Raw genomic sequence first — 12,751 nt, 5'->3', positions numbered from 1 at the left:
TCGACTGCGCCACAAGATTGTCAGGTACCTCCGCCGGTGGAGTGGTGGACTGTGGAGGGAACTTGGATCCAGTAAACCAGCAAACCAGCAGACCTCCAGGTATTATTATTGTTTACAGTATTGTCGTGGCGCAATTCTCGCTAAATTGTTTTCTGTGGCTGGCTGGTTCGAAATAACGATCATCAGGAGTCGAAGCATCTCTCTTTGTAAAGGCTTGATGACATCAGGTCATGAACGGTCGACCAGGATTTTTTTTTCATTTCCACCTTTTGTAGACGGTATTGTAAGACGGAGATTAAATCTTATTTTTCTTATTATTATGGAGTCCCTAAACGACTGGAGACTTGATCTGGGAATCTCCCTGTCAGCACTAGGGCGGTTGCTTATCATTATTAGTTGCTTCATTGCTAAATTGAACATTAGTATCAAATATTATACGTCCTGCGAAAGCTGGTTGTGCCGTGGTTGGAGAGTACAGTAAATCGACGCGATTAGTAATGCTCATTTGAATTCAGATTCGAACTGCATACTTGAAACAACCGCACCGATGCTATTTTTGTACCCCACGATCCCTCTTACTCCCCATCAACAATGGAACTCAACGATGGAACCCAATGCTGGCTCATAGCAGTCCGATAAATCCAAAAAAAAAATAACTTTCCAAATCCGTCCTATATATATAGGTTGGGCATATTCTATATCATGCGACTATGGAGGTGCACAGTGCGGGGTTGATACTAAAACAAGGCGACTCAAAGGGCAAGGCTAAGAATGCAACGGAGCGAAGCTATGGTAACCACTGACGAGGGAACCAATGACACCCGCAGGCCTCCAGAGTCAATTATGCAAGCTGTCTCCCGGCACGGCACAAGTGAATGCGTCCAACTTGCTCCCCTGTCAAAGAAGTTAGACATGGCTTGGGAGGTGGTGACATCTGCCGTTGTCTGGTTTGTGAGGTTTCTTTCCTCCCAACGTCGCCTACCGAGGGCCATGGTCACGATGGAAAATAAAACAATTTGATCTAGCTGACTTAGGCACTCCGCACTCCTCAAAGAATTCCCACTAATGACATTTGCAGCCTGCAGAGATGGCCATGCGATCATTCCGATGGCTGGAATGAAGGAATTAGCTGCCTTGCCTTCCTAAGGTAGGTTGTGGGACTTCAGATCGGCCAGTTGGAATGTTCACCGGGTAGAATCCTCATAATCGCCATGAGAGATCTTGTCCTCTAGTCTGTACAGTGGTATGCACAGCATAATGTTGTACAGAGAGGCATTACGGGAGGCGTTGTTTTTGCTCTTTGGTGGCACTGGTGCAATGTTTATCAGTTGCACTTCGGAAGACCGGGTGCCCGATCCTGGCCCCAAGCACTATCCTATCTTCAGTCAGACGCTAAAAGCCCGGCGAGTTCTGGACCCTATCCCAAGTCATGATCCCAGGACGTCAGTTTGCGGCCTGCCTAACCATGCCTGAGGTGGCATTGACCGCGAGGCCCGAGTGCCGAACTTGCGGGAAAATGGTAAGACCGTCAGCCCTCTGATCGCTCGCGTCTTGACGCCACACAAACCGTATCGGTCGAAATCTTGACTTTGGGCAGAGTCAGACCCTGCAGCGTGAGGATCGGCGTTTTTTGGCGTTTTTGAATTACTGATAGCACTAGAAAAGCCCGCTTAGCAAGCCGGTTGGCATTGACGGGTCATCGACTCATCATGGGCAGGTTTTGCTTCCGGTCACTCCGCAAGTCGATGGGCTAAATTGCTTAGGTATGTGAGTCGTGACTAGTCATAGTCACCTGGGAGATAGGTTGTTGATGTCATGAGATAAGTATCTGGTATGGACGATCAAGTACTCCGTAGATGGAAGGAAAATGACAGCTTACTACGGAATACTCCGTACTTAGTACGTCTACGGAGGGCTTAATAATAATGATAGTGATAATGATAATGACTGGGATTCAACCATGATACGGAGCACCTCCGCTGCTGACAGGACGGAGTACTGCCGCTGATCGACACTGCCTGCGAAGATACGACTGGTCGAACAGCTGAACAGGTTAACTGTGTCAGCTGTCCTCGTACAGGTGTAACCGGCAGTTCACCGTCTTTCCATCCACGATCAGACATGATACGTACAGAGTACGGAGTAGTATTTCCGAGGGACGTCGGGCTTTTAGGACAGGGTACGCTGCAAAGGATGGATCACGTTTCAGCCACAGAAGCTTGTGACTGTCTAACCGATCTTGTTAGTCGGTCGCTGTACTGGCCATTTCGAATTTGATACCTAACCACGCGAACAGACCTGACAAGACCCTTTTCAAGCCTTTTGAAGCTGACGATAAGACAGAAAGAGTGCTCCTACTCCTACGCCAGTCGGGTTGACTGGAAGAATTAGCAGCTGCTTAGGGATTTGCCTTGGTCCTGCCTGCCAGCACGGCGGCGTCTGATTGGGCGGTTCCTTGGCCGGCGCCAGGTTTCCCGCGAGCCCACACCGGACCCAAGGTTGGCCTTGAATAAAGAGGCAATCCTCTAATAAATAGCCCTGTTGGACTACTAAGAATACCTCCTGCAAAAAAAGCTGCACCTGGAACATTCTTCTTCAAGCTAACAAAACACGCACACGCAATTCTCCCGTCCAATCCGTCTGACACAAACCCCCGCCCCAAGCTCAGCCCCCAACGGAAGGAGCCAGTGGCTGTCTTCTTCCCGCTGAGGCTTGTGCCTTCTCTTTTCTCTTTTCCTCCTCTACTCTAGCTCTTCTAGCTTCTCTCTCTTTCTGCCGATTCCCACTCTTCCCTCTCTCTCCTCTCCGCCACCTGCTGCCTGCTCAGTTCTCTTGCTGTGTCGTCGTCTGGGGTCCAGGTCTGGCTCTGCTCAGTCAGGACAATGCTGCTGTTGATCTTTTGACCCTGCTCTGTTGGCCGTCAAGGAGATTGTCTTGTCTTTGCATCCCGAGCAGAGGCCACCTCTGGTAGTACGTATGTGTTTCCACCCAGCGTGTGTTCTCGACTGTCTGATATGTCGACACTAATCCTTACCCAGAACAGGCCAGGTCAAGCAGCCATCTCTGGATCTCGACGGTGTCGGTGAATTCTTTCCCTTTTACAGCAGTTACACACGGTCTCGTCTCGTACCCTCGCCTGGTCGATGACCCTGTCACTTCAGTCTCAATCATTACGCCTGTCGACTTGATTCCAACAGGCAGCATTGGGCATCGTGTTCCGAGTCGTAGGGCATTGAAGAATTGAAACGCCTGATCGAGTCTTCGCCATGGCTATTACGTCGGTCCTCGTTCCGCTCTGGGCGCTCTTTGCTGTCATCTATGGTCCAGCTCCTACGGCCGCGGTGACCATTTCTTACTGTTCTTCCGAGAACACCGGATTTTCGTTTAGTCCTCGTACGTCGCGTCCGGCCTCCGGGGTGTGGTTGATGCTGACGGAGTTGGAACAGAGTCGAGCATCTTTCAGTCCAATGGACTATGCCAGCAAACCTGCAGTGCAGACTATGTATTCGCAATCATTTTAGGAGAGCAATGCTGGTGCTCGAATTACGTCCCCGCAGAGACCACCAGTGTGTCGGACTGTGACAGTCCTTGTCCTGGGTATCCGAGTGACACTTGTGGAAACACAGACAAGAATCTGTTTGGCTATATCCACCTCAGTAGTCGCGTGCCCTCGGGAACCACGTCGGCGCCAGGAGTACAATCGACCCAATCAAGCGCCCCCACAACGACCAGCGCTTCATCTGACTCGGTTAGTATATCCCCAATCCTTCCTGGATCCAATCGATCCAATTCTTTTACCTCTTTCAGTCATGCCTCCGTCATGTCCCATTCTGTCTAGTTGGATTTCGTCATGTGTACTCTTCTGTCTTGTGTTCTTTTTTCCCCTTTCTGTGTCGGTGGTTATCAGCTACTTAACTCTCAAGTGGTGTCTGGTTTAACAGCCCGCACAGGAGAGTACCACCAGTAATGAGCCTCAAACTGTGACTGTAACTGCTTCGGCTGCAACTTCCAAGTCGAGCCCAAACACTTTCCTTACTTCAGTATGAATGCCCTTTCGGTTCTGTTCCCGCCTTTGAAGAAGAGGAAGAAGAAACCGTGATTGTGTCGGCGGTTTTCAATTTGACATGGCTAACTGATTTCAACAGACGACTGCGCCTACCACTACTGCTCCCCCAACCACGACACCCATCGTGTCTGTGCAGACGGTCGCAGGCCAACCGGTTACTATTACCGTCCTGGATCCGGGGTCGACATCGACTCCTACGGCTGCCAGTCACAGTGACTCATCGTTGAGTGGAGGAGCTATTGCTGGTATCGTCATTGGCTCACTCTTCGGGGTGGGTGCTCTGGTGGCGTTAGGAATCTGGCTCTGGTTCTTTACCCGTCGCCGGGACCCCAGGACTGCGGCCTCTCCCGACCTCCAAAATACCCTGCTTGACAACCGTCGACAGAGCAAAGCCTCCCAAATGAGTCTGATGCGGAACTTTTTCTCGCCGAGCGATCAGGAAAAGTCGTCTGGGTCTCCAGATTATGTGAGCCCCGCCCCCGCTGCTACCTTTACCGACAGCCGCATGAAGAAGGATGCCGTGCTCTACCCGCATGGGAGTCGGCATAGCACCATTTCGCTTCGGGACGACCAGGATTACTCTCGGCCGGTTTTACGGGTGAGTGCTGCAGCTTCGATGACTCAATAGTGAGGTGACAATGGTGTACTGATTGGATGTAGCTCACGAATCCCGACTGAGGGGGAACCGAATTCCGACTTTATTGATCGTGTTTTCTGCATAAATTTGTTTCTCTCTCTCGTTTTCCTTTTCCTTGCACAGCACGGCGAACAGTGTCTTCTTCATAAATGATACCCATCCTTCCATTCTCGTTCAACCGGCTTTGTCCTTTATTTTCTTTTTTTTTCTTTCTTTTTTGGGGAGACCTATTCTGCCAGCCTTCTCACATCTCGATCGTCCATACAGACCATTGAGAAGAAGAAGAAGGGTCGTGTGGTGGAGTGGTCTTGCATACTGCATCAGGCTCGCCGAGTCATCTTTCGCACACGACGTCACGATCTCATCCGACCCATCCAGTCTAGATGAGCAGTCTAGAGACGGGTCGGCTAATATCTGTTGCTATTGCCGTTACTTTCCATGTAAAATCTGAGCATCCTTCTTATCAGACAGTAAGAAATACGCGTCTGGTATTGACACAGAATGTTTTGGGCGGATACTTTGCGATGTTACCTTTCAAAATTCGTTTTTCATTCGGTCATCTTTTCTTTCGAGCACATACATTTAAGCAAGACAAAGGGTTCGCGAGTTGCAAGCTGACAGCACACCACGGTTTTCTTTTCTATCGATTACATGGGTGAATCATCAGGCGTTTTGAGACATAGATATATGAATGAGATGAAGTAACCTATTCTAATACCACTATATACGTAGTTGTCAGTATATTGTGGTTAACCACTTTTCAACTAATCTGCTCCCGTCTCGAACACATTTGCATGTCATAAACTCCCATGCAGAATCTGCGCATTCCCCGCATACCAGATGGCTTCAGCCCGCAGATGCGTGATTCTCCAGGGATTCTTATTCTCGGACGTGATTTTGTCTGCGGGCAGACGGGTCAATTCGATATATTGGCGGCCCTGCATTAAATTACATATCAGTCAGTCTGCTGTCTGCCACCAAAACATAGAGAGAGAGAGAGAGAGAGAGAGAGAGAGAGAGAGAGAGAGAGAGAGAGAGAGCTCTTCCTACTGGACTTAGACTTACCCCATTCTGCGTCCTCGGATCACCAAATCCCTCCCGTTTTGTCAGCGTTGCCATCGCGCTCGTAATAACGGTCGCTTTGTCCGGGATGGGCGTCGCAGGGCCTGGTGGGGGGAGGTTAATGAGGAGGGACCTGACGGCAGTCAATGTTCAACCGGATCTCTCAAGAGAAAGTCTTATGATTTGTGTTGGTTACGTACGTAGAGATGTGCTGCGTCGCATCCATCGACTCGAGCAACGGCTCCCACAACGCAATCAGCTCCGTCGGCGTGACGGTCTTGGACGCCCCGCCGAACATGCTCGTGTAGTCGAGGATGAGCTGGTCGGCGAGGACGTCCGTGGCGAGTTTGGTCCAGTCGTGGAGGTCGATGGAGAGGGCCTGTACAGATAAATTGATCAGAGGAGGAAATTCCTTGATTGAGGCTTAGGTCAACGACTTGATAATATCCATGACTTACCAACCTGGTGACTGTATCGTGGATGTTGGCTCGGTCGAGGAAGTAGTCGGTTACTTGGTAGGATGCCATGTTGATTGATTGATCGATCGATTGATTATTATCGACAGTAGGAGTGTTGTGTATCGTGTCTGAGCTTGTGATTATAATTGTAGAGGCGTATAGACAAGGTTATAGGTAGGTAGGTAGGTAGATGGATATATAGATATATATTCCAGGTAAATTGATATGTCAATGTCAGAGTCAATTAATTTTAATTGGAATTGGATTAGATTAGATTAGATTCGATTGTACTGTATGGTGTCCTATTGAATTGAATTGGATTGATTTGATTTGACTTGATCAGAGAGAGGAAGAACGTTCAAGAAGATGCCAGACGTAAAAAAAGAATGCTTTCTCTCTCTCTCTCTTTTTTTTCTCGTCATCATTAATTGATAATTTAATTAATAATATAAACTTCCTCCACCAGCGCTGTAGCTTGTAGGGTTGGTTGGTGTTGTCGTTGTTGTCGTTCATGTTGGTTGTTGGATGTAACCCTGCATACAGAGTACATACAGCAGTGCATATAATAGATGACATCATTGTATTCCCTGCTCCTTAAGTCCGGAAACCGGTCCTTAAGTCCATCCATTAGACGGAGAACTTAACCATTGGTATTAACTAGGTACAGTACATACATGTAGTATCCATGGATATGTTGGTTTTCCAGTTGAGATTGATTAGCAATTGGTGAAATTGTATGAGAGAATATTAATTCTGTTTTTTTTTCTTTTTTCTTTTTTTTTCTTTTTTTTCCCGTTGTTTCGCTGGGTTTTCCATTATTCTCTGATTCTCTCATCCTCCTAGGTATTTCGTCAAGTATTTCTGAATTACTAAAAATGGCACTCTGGATTGTCGAATTTATATTCTAATAAGCCTATTGTAGACTTCTTTTTTTTTAAAAAAAAATATTGATTATAGTATCTAATTCTCTTCTCTTCTTATAAATATATATACTATACTAAAAATATACAGAAACTAATAAATATTATATATTACTCTATTAGATATATGTAGTCTTTACTACCTAAATAATATACTTTACTTACTAAATAAAGTATTTATAGCATAGAATTAAACACTATTAAATAGAATAGAGAAGTAAAAAGAAAGAGGAAAAAACATTAGGTTTAATATCTATTATTTATAGCTGTTAACTGGCAAGTATTTCTACTATTTTATAGATTAACTTAGTAATCTTCTTCTTCTCTATATAGCCTTGAGGAAAGTCACAGTCATGTTGATAAAAAAAAACTCCGTGTCGGTTCTTTACCACTGGCTTCAGACGGAATTTCAATCTAAGTGCCTTATAAAAAGCCTGCCATCGACCTCTTGCTGGTCTGCAGCTGCAGAACTGACTCTGCAGAATCGTATGCAGTGTCTTCGTCTGTCCCTTGCCGGAATAAATTTCATGAAAATTAAGGCTCATGCCAGACAAAGAACTCGACCGAAAACTCCGCCTGAGTAACCTCGTTTTTATTTTCTGTCCTACGTGATACAACGATCGAGGAATAACATGTGCCCATCTTGTCCCTAATCACCTGCCTTATGCACCTAATGCTAACGCGTTCATGGTGGCACCACTGGTTCATCTACCTTAGATTGGGCAACAGCGGTACCACCAACCCGTTTCAAAGTCTTCTGTCAGATTTGAAAACAACCACAAGAACGGTCGAAAGGAAGGCAAGGCGAAGTTTATTATCAGCCAGAGGACGCGGAAATGCTCTCGTCAGTCAGCCGTACCAAACTTCTCGTTCCATTAGCTTCCGTCCCGGACATGTTCGACTTCAGCCACCGCGTGACTTACATCTTTATGGGCACTTCAGGATCGATTCTGCATCCAATATAGTCAATTGAACGACGTAATTGATAAATGCCTTCTGCAAAAGGCTCCGAGTCGAGCCCTACCGATGGAAATGAGCTCTCATTCTTGTCGCATGCAGAGAAGGCGTTGACGGACCCAGGCAAGCAGGCAAATGAGACGTCTGGCAGAGACTCACAGAACGAGGCGGCGGAGGCAGGGGAGGCAGCAGAAGCAGCAGAGGACGAAGATCATCACTACAATGCCAGCAACCTTCAGCTGGCGATGCTCACACTCGGACTGTGCTTGTGTACCCTGATCGTCTCATTAGATGTCATCATCCTAGGTTAGTTGTCGCCGCCAACCCTCTCTTCTCCTGCTCACCGCAGCAAGCTACCGCCATCCCAAAGATCACGGCCACCTTCCACTCTCTCGACGATGTGGGCTGGTACGGATCGTCGTATTTATTGACGCAGACTGCTCTGCAGCCCAGTTTTGGAATGATCTACAACTATTTCGACACCAAATGGACGTTTCTCTGCGGGATTCTCGTCTTCGAAGTTGGTTCGGTGCTCTGCGCCGCGGCAAATTCGTCCAACATGCTGATCGTTGGACGAGCCGTGGCGGGAGTCGGGGCTGCGGCGCTGTTCTCGGGTGGCATGAATATCATCGCCATGTCGGTCGCATTGAAGAGACGCGCGCCTTATATCGCTTTGTTGTCCAGCATGCTTGGTATCTCGAACGTTGCGGGGCCTCCCCTGGGTGGCGTGCTCACAGATCGCCTTGGCTGGCGGTGGTGGTAATACATAACAGCCCTGAACACTACATGACGATGATGCTGATTTCTCTGTCTAGTTTCTGGATCAACCTGCCATGCGGAGGGGTCGCTTTCGGAATTGTCCTGCTGTTCCTCAAGAGAAGAACAGGGAATGCTACCCCCCAGATGGGTCTGAAAGAGCGCCTTGCTGCCTTGGATCCGCTGGGCGGGATTCTCCTTCTCGCCGGCATCACCACTTTTCTGCTGGGAATCGCATGGGGCGGGACGATGTACGCCTGGTCTGACGCCAAAGTATGGGGTTGTATCCTGGCATCGGGACTGATCATGACCATGTTCTGCGTCACTCAGTGGAAACGTGGTGATCGGGCAACGATCCCGTCTAGATTACTATTGAAGCAGAGGACCATGCTCGGCTCATCCCTCTTCTCCTGCTTCCTGTCGATGGGGTTTTATGTGTGAGTTGAGCCCACCCCGGACGGAACCTTTCAAGGCAGATCTGACGACTGATACTCCTGCAGCCACGTCTACTACCTGCCGATCTACTTTCAAGCCGTTAAAGGATCCACTCCCGGACAATCAGGTCTGGACTTGATCCCCTACCAGATCAGCAACACGGCCGCTTCACTGGGAGTGAGTATCTTAGTCGGCATTCTCGGGTGGTACGTCCCATTCGTCTGGCTCGGAGCAATCGCCTTCATCGTCGGTTCCGGGCTGCTGTATACGCTGAAAGTGAACTCCAGCGCTGCCACCTTGATTGGGTACCAGATTGTCGCTGGAGCAGGGCTAGGAGGGTCCGTGCAAATCCCATATATCGCTGCTCAAGTGGTCTCGAGCAAGAGAGACATGTCATCCGCTAGTAAGCTTTTGAGCTCGAAGCTTTTGTTTTTGCATTGTTGCTTATTTTTGCTGCTGCAGACGCAATCATGATCTTCTTCCACTCCATCGGCGGCACGATCGGCCTCGCAATCGGGCAGAACATCTTCCTGAGCACCCTGAAGCGCGTCCTCCCTCTGGACGCGCCACTCGTCAACGCAACCGCCCTCATCGCGGCCGGGCCAACGAATCTGCGCAGCTTCACGCCACCGGAGCAGCTGGCAGGGGTGCTGGAAGCGTACAACACGTCTATTGTCAAGGCGTTCATCTCATCCATTGCGACAGGTTTGGTGGCGTTTCTGTTTTCCCTTCTGATGGAGTGGAAGAGTGTGAAGGGGATTGATATGCTGACGGGGGAGCGGCGTGAGTAGGCAGTCTTCTAGTATTGGCGTTAGATTAGGGGATTTGGAAAAGGTAGTTGATTGTTATACTAGTAATCAGAAATTACGTGTACTAGATTTTTTTTAACTCTTACTATTTAATCTAAATGAGAATATACCATTGTTTGTTTGTGGTATGTCACAGCATCATGCAAGTAATAGAGACTAATTATAGTAATAAGTAGAGTACCTAAAGTATAGCCATGCTTTTTAGTGGTAGTAGAATAAGACAACGTTCCGTAGCTATTAGATTGGCTAATAACTTTAGTAGAAAGAACTACTAGAGGGGGCAAAGGAAACCATCTAAAGTAATAGACTAAAGCAGAATTATGGCTCTAATTCACAGTAATAGCCCACCTCAGTGTGCTTCTCATAGGCCAAAGTTCCCTTATTGACGATATATTTGTGACGACGGCGGCAATTCCTACATCTTTTTTTTTTTGATTATTATGGATACTAATTGTATAGCGGAGAGAGGGTGATCTAGTTTTGAGTCTGACGGCTCTTATTGATGGTGTGGGGATCGATTCTATCTCATTTGACAGGTCGGTCTCTGTCAGTTGGACGATCCTCAAGCACTGGCAGTAAACGATAGATGTTAGTCAGAGTACTGTAAGTGGCGAATTGATTGTGCTCAGTGCTATATTAGGCAAACGAGAATTTGGCAGAGAGATGTACATATCTAGTATATACATTGAAGTACATTGTAATAAGTTATCGAACATCGTTCCTGCTTCTTCACCATTGCCAACCCGTCTACTTACTGGAACGCAGTTGCCAACGCGGGTAGGTAAACCTGACTCAATAATCCTTCTTACCATCTTCAACACTCTCAGCATACAACAGCAGCAACAGGCGACGAAGTCATTTTTCATCGTTATGGAGATCGTCCCAGGGTTTAGAAGAAGAGCAAGCCCCCTTTTCTCTCTCTCTTTTGACTTAGAGAATTTGACTCTTTTCTCACCCTCGTCGTTGTCCCTCGCCCCCTCCCCCTATACATCAGGATGCCGTCCGTGTCCAAGCCAGAGATCCCTCCCCGCAGTTCAAGCAAGCGGCCCTTAGAGGAATCCCAGTCGCTGGAAAAAGAAGAAAGGAGCCTGAACGACTTGCTCCGATTCGCGAAGAAGAGGCTGAAGCCTCAGGGATCATTCAATGCGCAGTGCTGGACACAAGCGGCCAAGGTACAGAACCTCATGCTTAAAAGAACTGAGGTAGAACGAAAAATCCCACTGAGACTTCGACAGGCCTGAAGCCACGTGGCAGGCAACAGAAGAAGCCAAAGCGATATTCGAACAGATCAGGACCATAGGGTACAGCACAGGATATATACAGCCGGCGCTCAAAACAATTCACCGAGAAGGGGGAGCGCTGTTTGAGAGCAAGCTTCATGAAAATATTACAACAAGATGGGCCTAGGCATTAAGGATACCAGAGCAGGGAAAAGAGATGGGAAGATCCAGACCGACTTCCGGAGGGACATGATCAAAGTCTATGGGAGGCAACACGAGGATGATTTGCTTTGGTGCCCAATCGTGGGCAGTGGACCCTTCCAAAGGACATGAAAGCTGCCCATTTATTTGCATATGTGCATGGTCAAGATACCATGAATGCATTTTTTGGGGAAACCAAGACCCAAGAACTTTTCTCGCCCAAGAATGGGCTGCTTATCTCGTCGTGGGTCGAAGACGTTTTCGACTTGGGTAAACTTGTCCTGGTTCCAGACCTGCCCGACAGGCCAAGCATAACGGACATTTTTGTGTTATGTGTCTATTTAACTAGCCCGGCGCTAGAATAAGTGTTGAGATGCATTTGTTCATGGATAGATGTAGAAGTTGCGAGATTCTAGTATTCATAGAAACATGATTATGTCCCTTGTTACGTGCTTTGTCCAAAGACCATGCCTAATCCCTTGCTGCGATTGACGGGTTTTCGCCGAGTTCCAGTTTCTCGGAAGAACGTCCTCGAACGGGTCTCAGTTGATGGTCCTTCTCCGAGTGCTCTTTCCGGCGGCATGAGTGTACAACAGATCATGAGTCTCTATCATTTCGTGTTGAGGTTTGACAAATGGATTTCGGTCATTCCATGACCCAGGCTATAATACAGAGAGCCTGCAGGGGCTATGGACCTGAAAGATAGCCTTAGCTTAGTATTTCACTAAGCCTGGGCAAACTGTGTATTCCCTATCCCGCCCCTTCAGAACTTCTCGGTTCCAAGCTGCTACCAGTGCTGTCTCGGTCATTTGTCAATTTGATTTCGCTTCGCCTTACGTGGAAGGAGAGTTTTATTCCAGAGGAAGCTCTCCGACTTATTAGCACCATGAAAGGGTTGGAACAGATCTGTCTGAGCGCTGGAGAACAGTTTGGATGGCGACATGGTTGGCTTATTGACCATCAAGCGATGCGCGAAACATTCTCCAAGTTGCCAAACCTGAGAAAGTTCGCCTTTCCCCGCGACTCATATGATCCCGGGGTGGAAGGGTGGCCCGTGGAGGAATACTACTCGAATGAATACACCCCCGAAGCCATCAGGGCCCGCGGAAAGCGGCGACTGGGTCGCGCAGGACCGGGATGATGCGGATGAAGGTCATGCTGACGATTTTCAGAGCCGAGTCAGGAAGGCTTGGGAGCGGATTCATCTAGCAAAGATGCTCTCAGAGGCGG

The 12,751-nt window shown here is 48.1% G+C and overlaps 2 protein-coding genes across 2 annotated transcripts; both read left to right on the top strand.

The window, feature by feature from the left end:
• Positions 1-3,266: 3,266 nt before the first annotated feature.
• Positions 3,267-4,744, top strand: VTN77DRAFT_2802 (uncharacterized protein; the record flags this gene model as incomplete). Its single annotated transcript, XM_069418682.1, has 4 exons — positions 3,267-3,393; positions 3,447-3,748; positions 4,146-4,664; positions 4,727-4,744. The coding sequence occupies 4 exons, from the start codon at positions 3,267-3,269 to the stop codon at positions 4,742-4,744; spliced, it is 966 nt and encodes a 321-aa protein (XP_069282283.1).
• Positions 4,745-8,132: 3,388 nt separating this feature from the next.
• On the top strand, positions 8,133-10,082 carry VTN77DRAFT_2801 (uncharacterized protein; the record flags this gene model as incomplete). The annotated part of the gene is made up of 5 exons (XM_069418681.1): positions 8,133-8,406; positions 8,454-8,859; positions 8,916-9,293; positions 9,357-9,694; positions 9,754-10,082. The coding sequence occupies 5 exons, from the start codon at positions 8,133-8,135 to the stop codon at positions 10,080-10,082; spliced, it is 1,725 nt and encodes a 574-aa protein (XP_069282282.1).
• Positions 10,083-12,751: the final 2,669 nt, after the last annotated feature.

The sequence above is a fragment of the Rasamsonia byssochlamydoides genome (genome assembly GCF_041956645.1).
Source record: "Rasamsonia byssochlamydoides strain NRRL 3658 unplaced genomic scaffold VTN77scaffold_2, whole genome shotgun sequence".
Classification (NCBI taxonomy): Eukaryota; Fungi; Ascomycota; class Eurotiomycetes; order Eurotiales; family Trichocomaceae; genus Rasamsonia; species Rasamsonia byssochlamydoides.
Note: the sequence above shows the minus strand (reverse complement) of the source record. Positions and strands in the feature narration are given on the sequence as shown.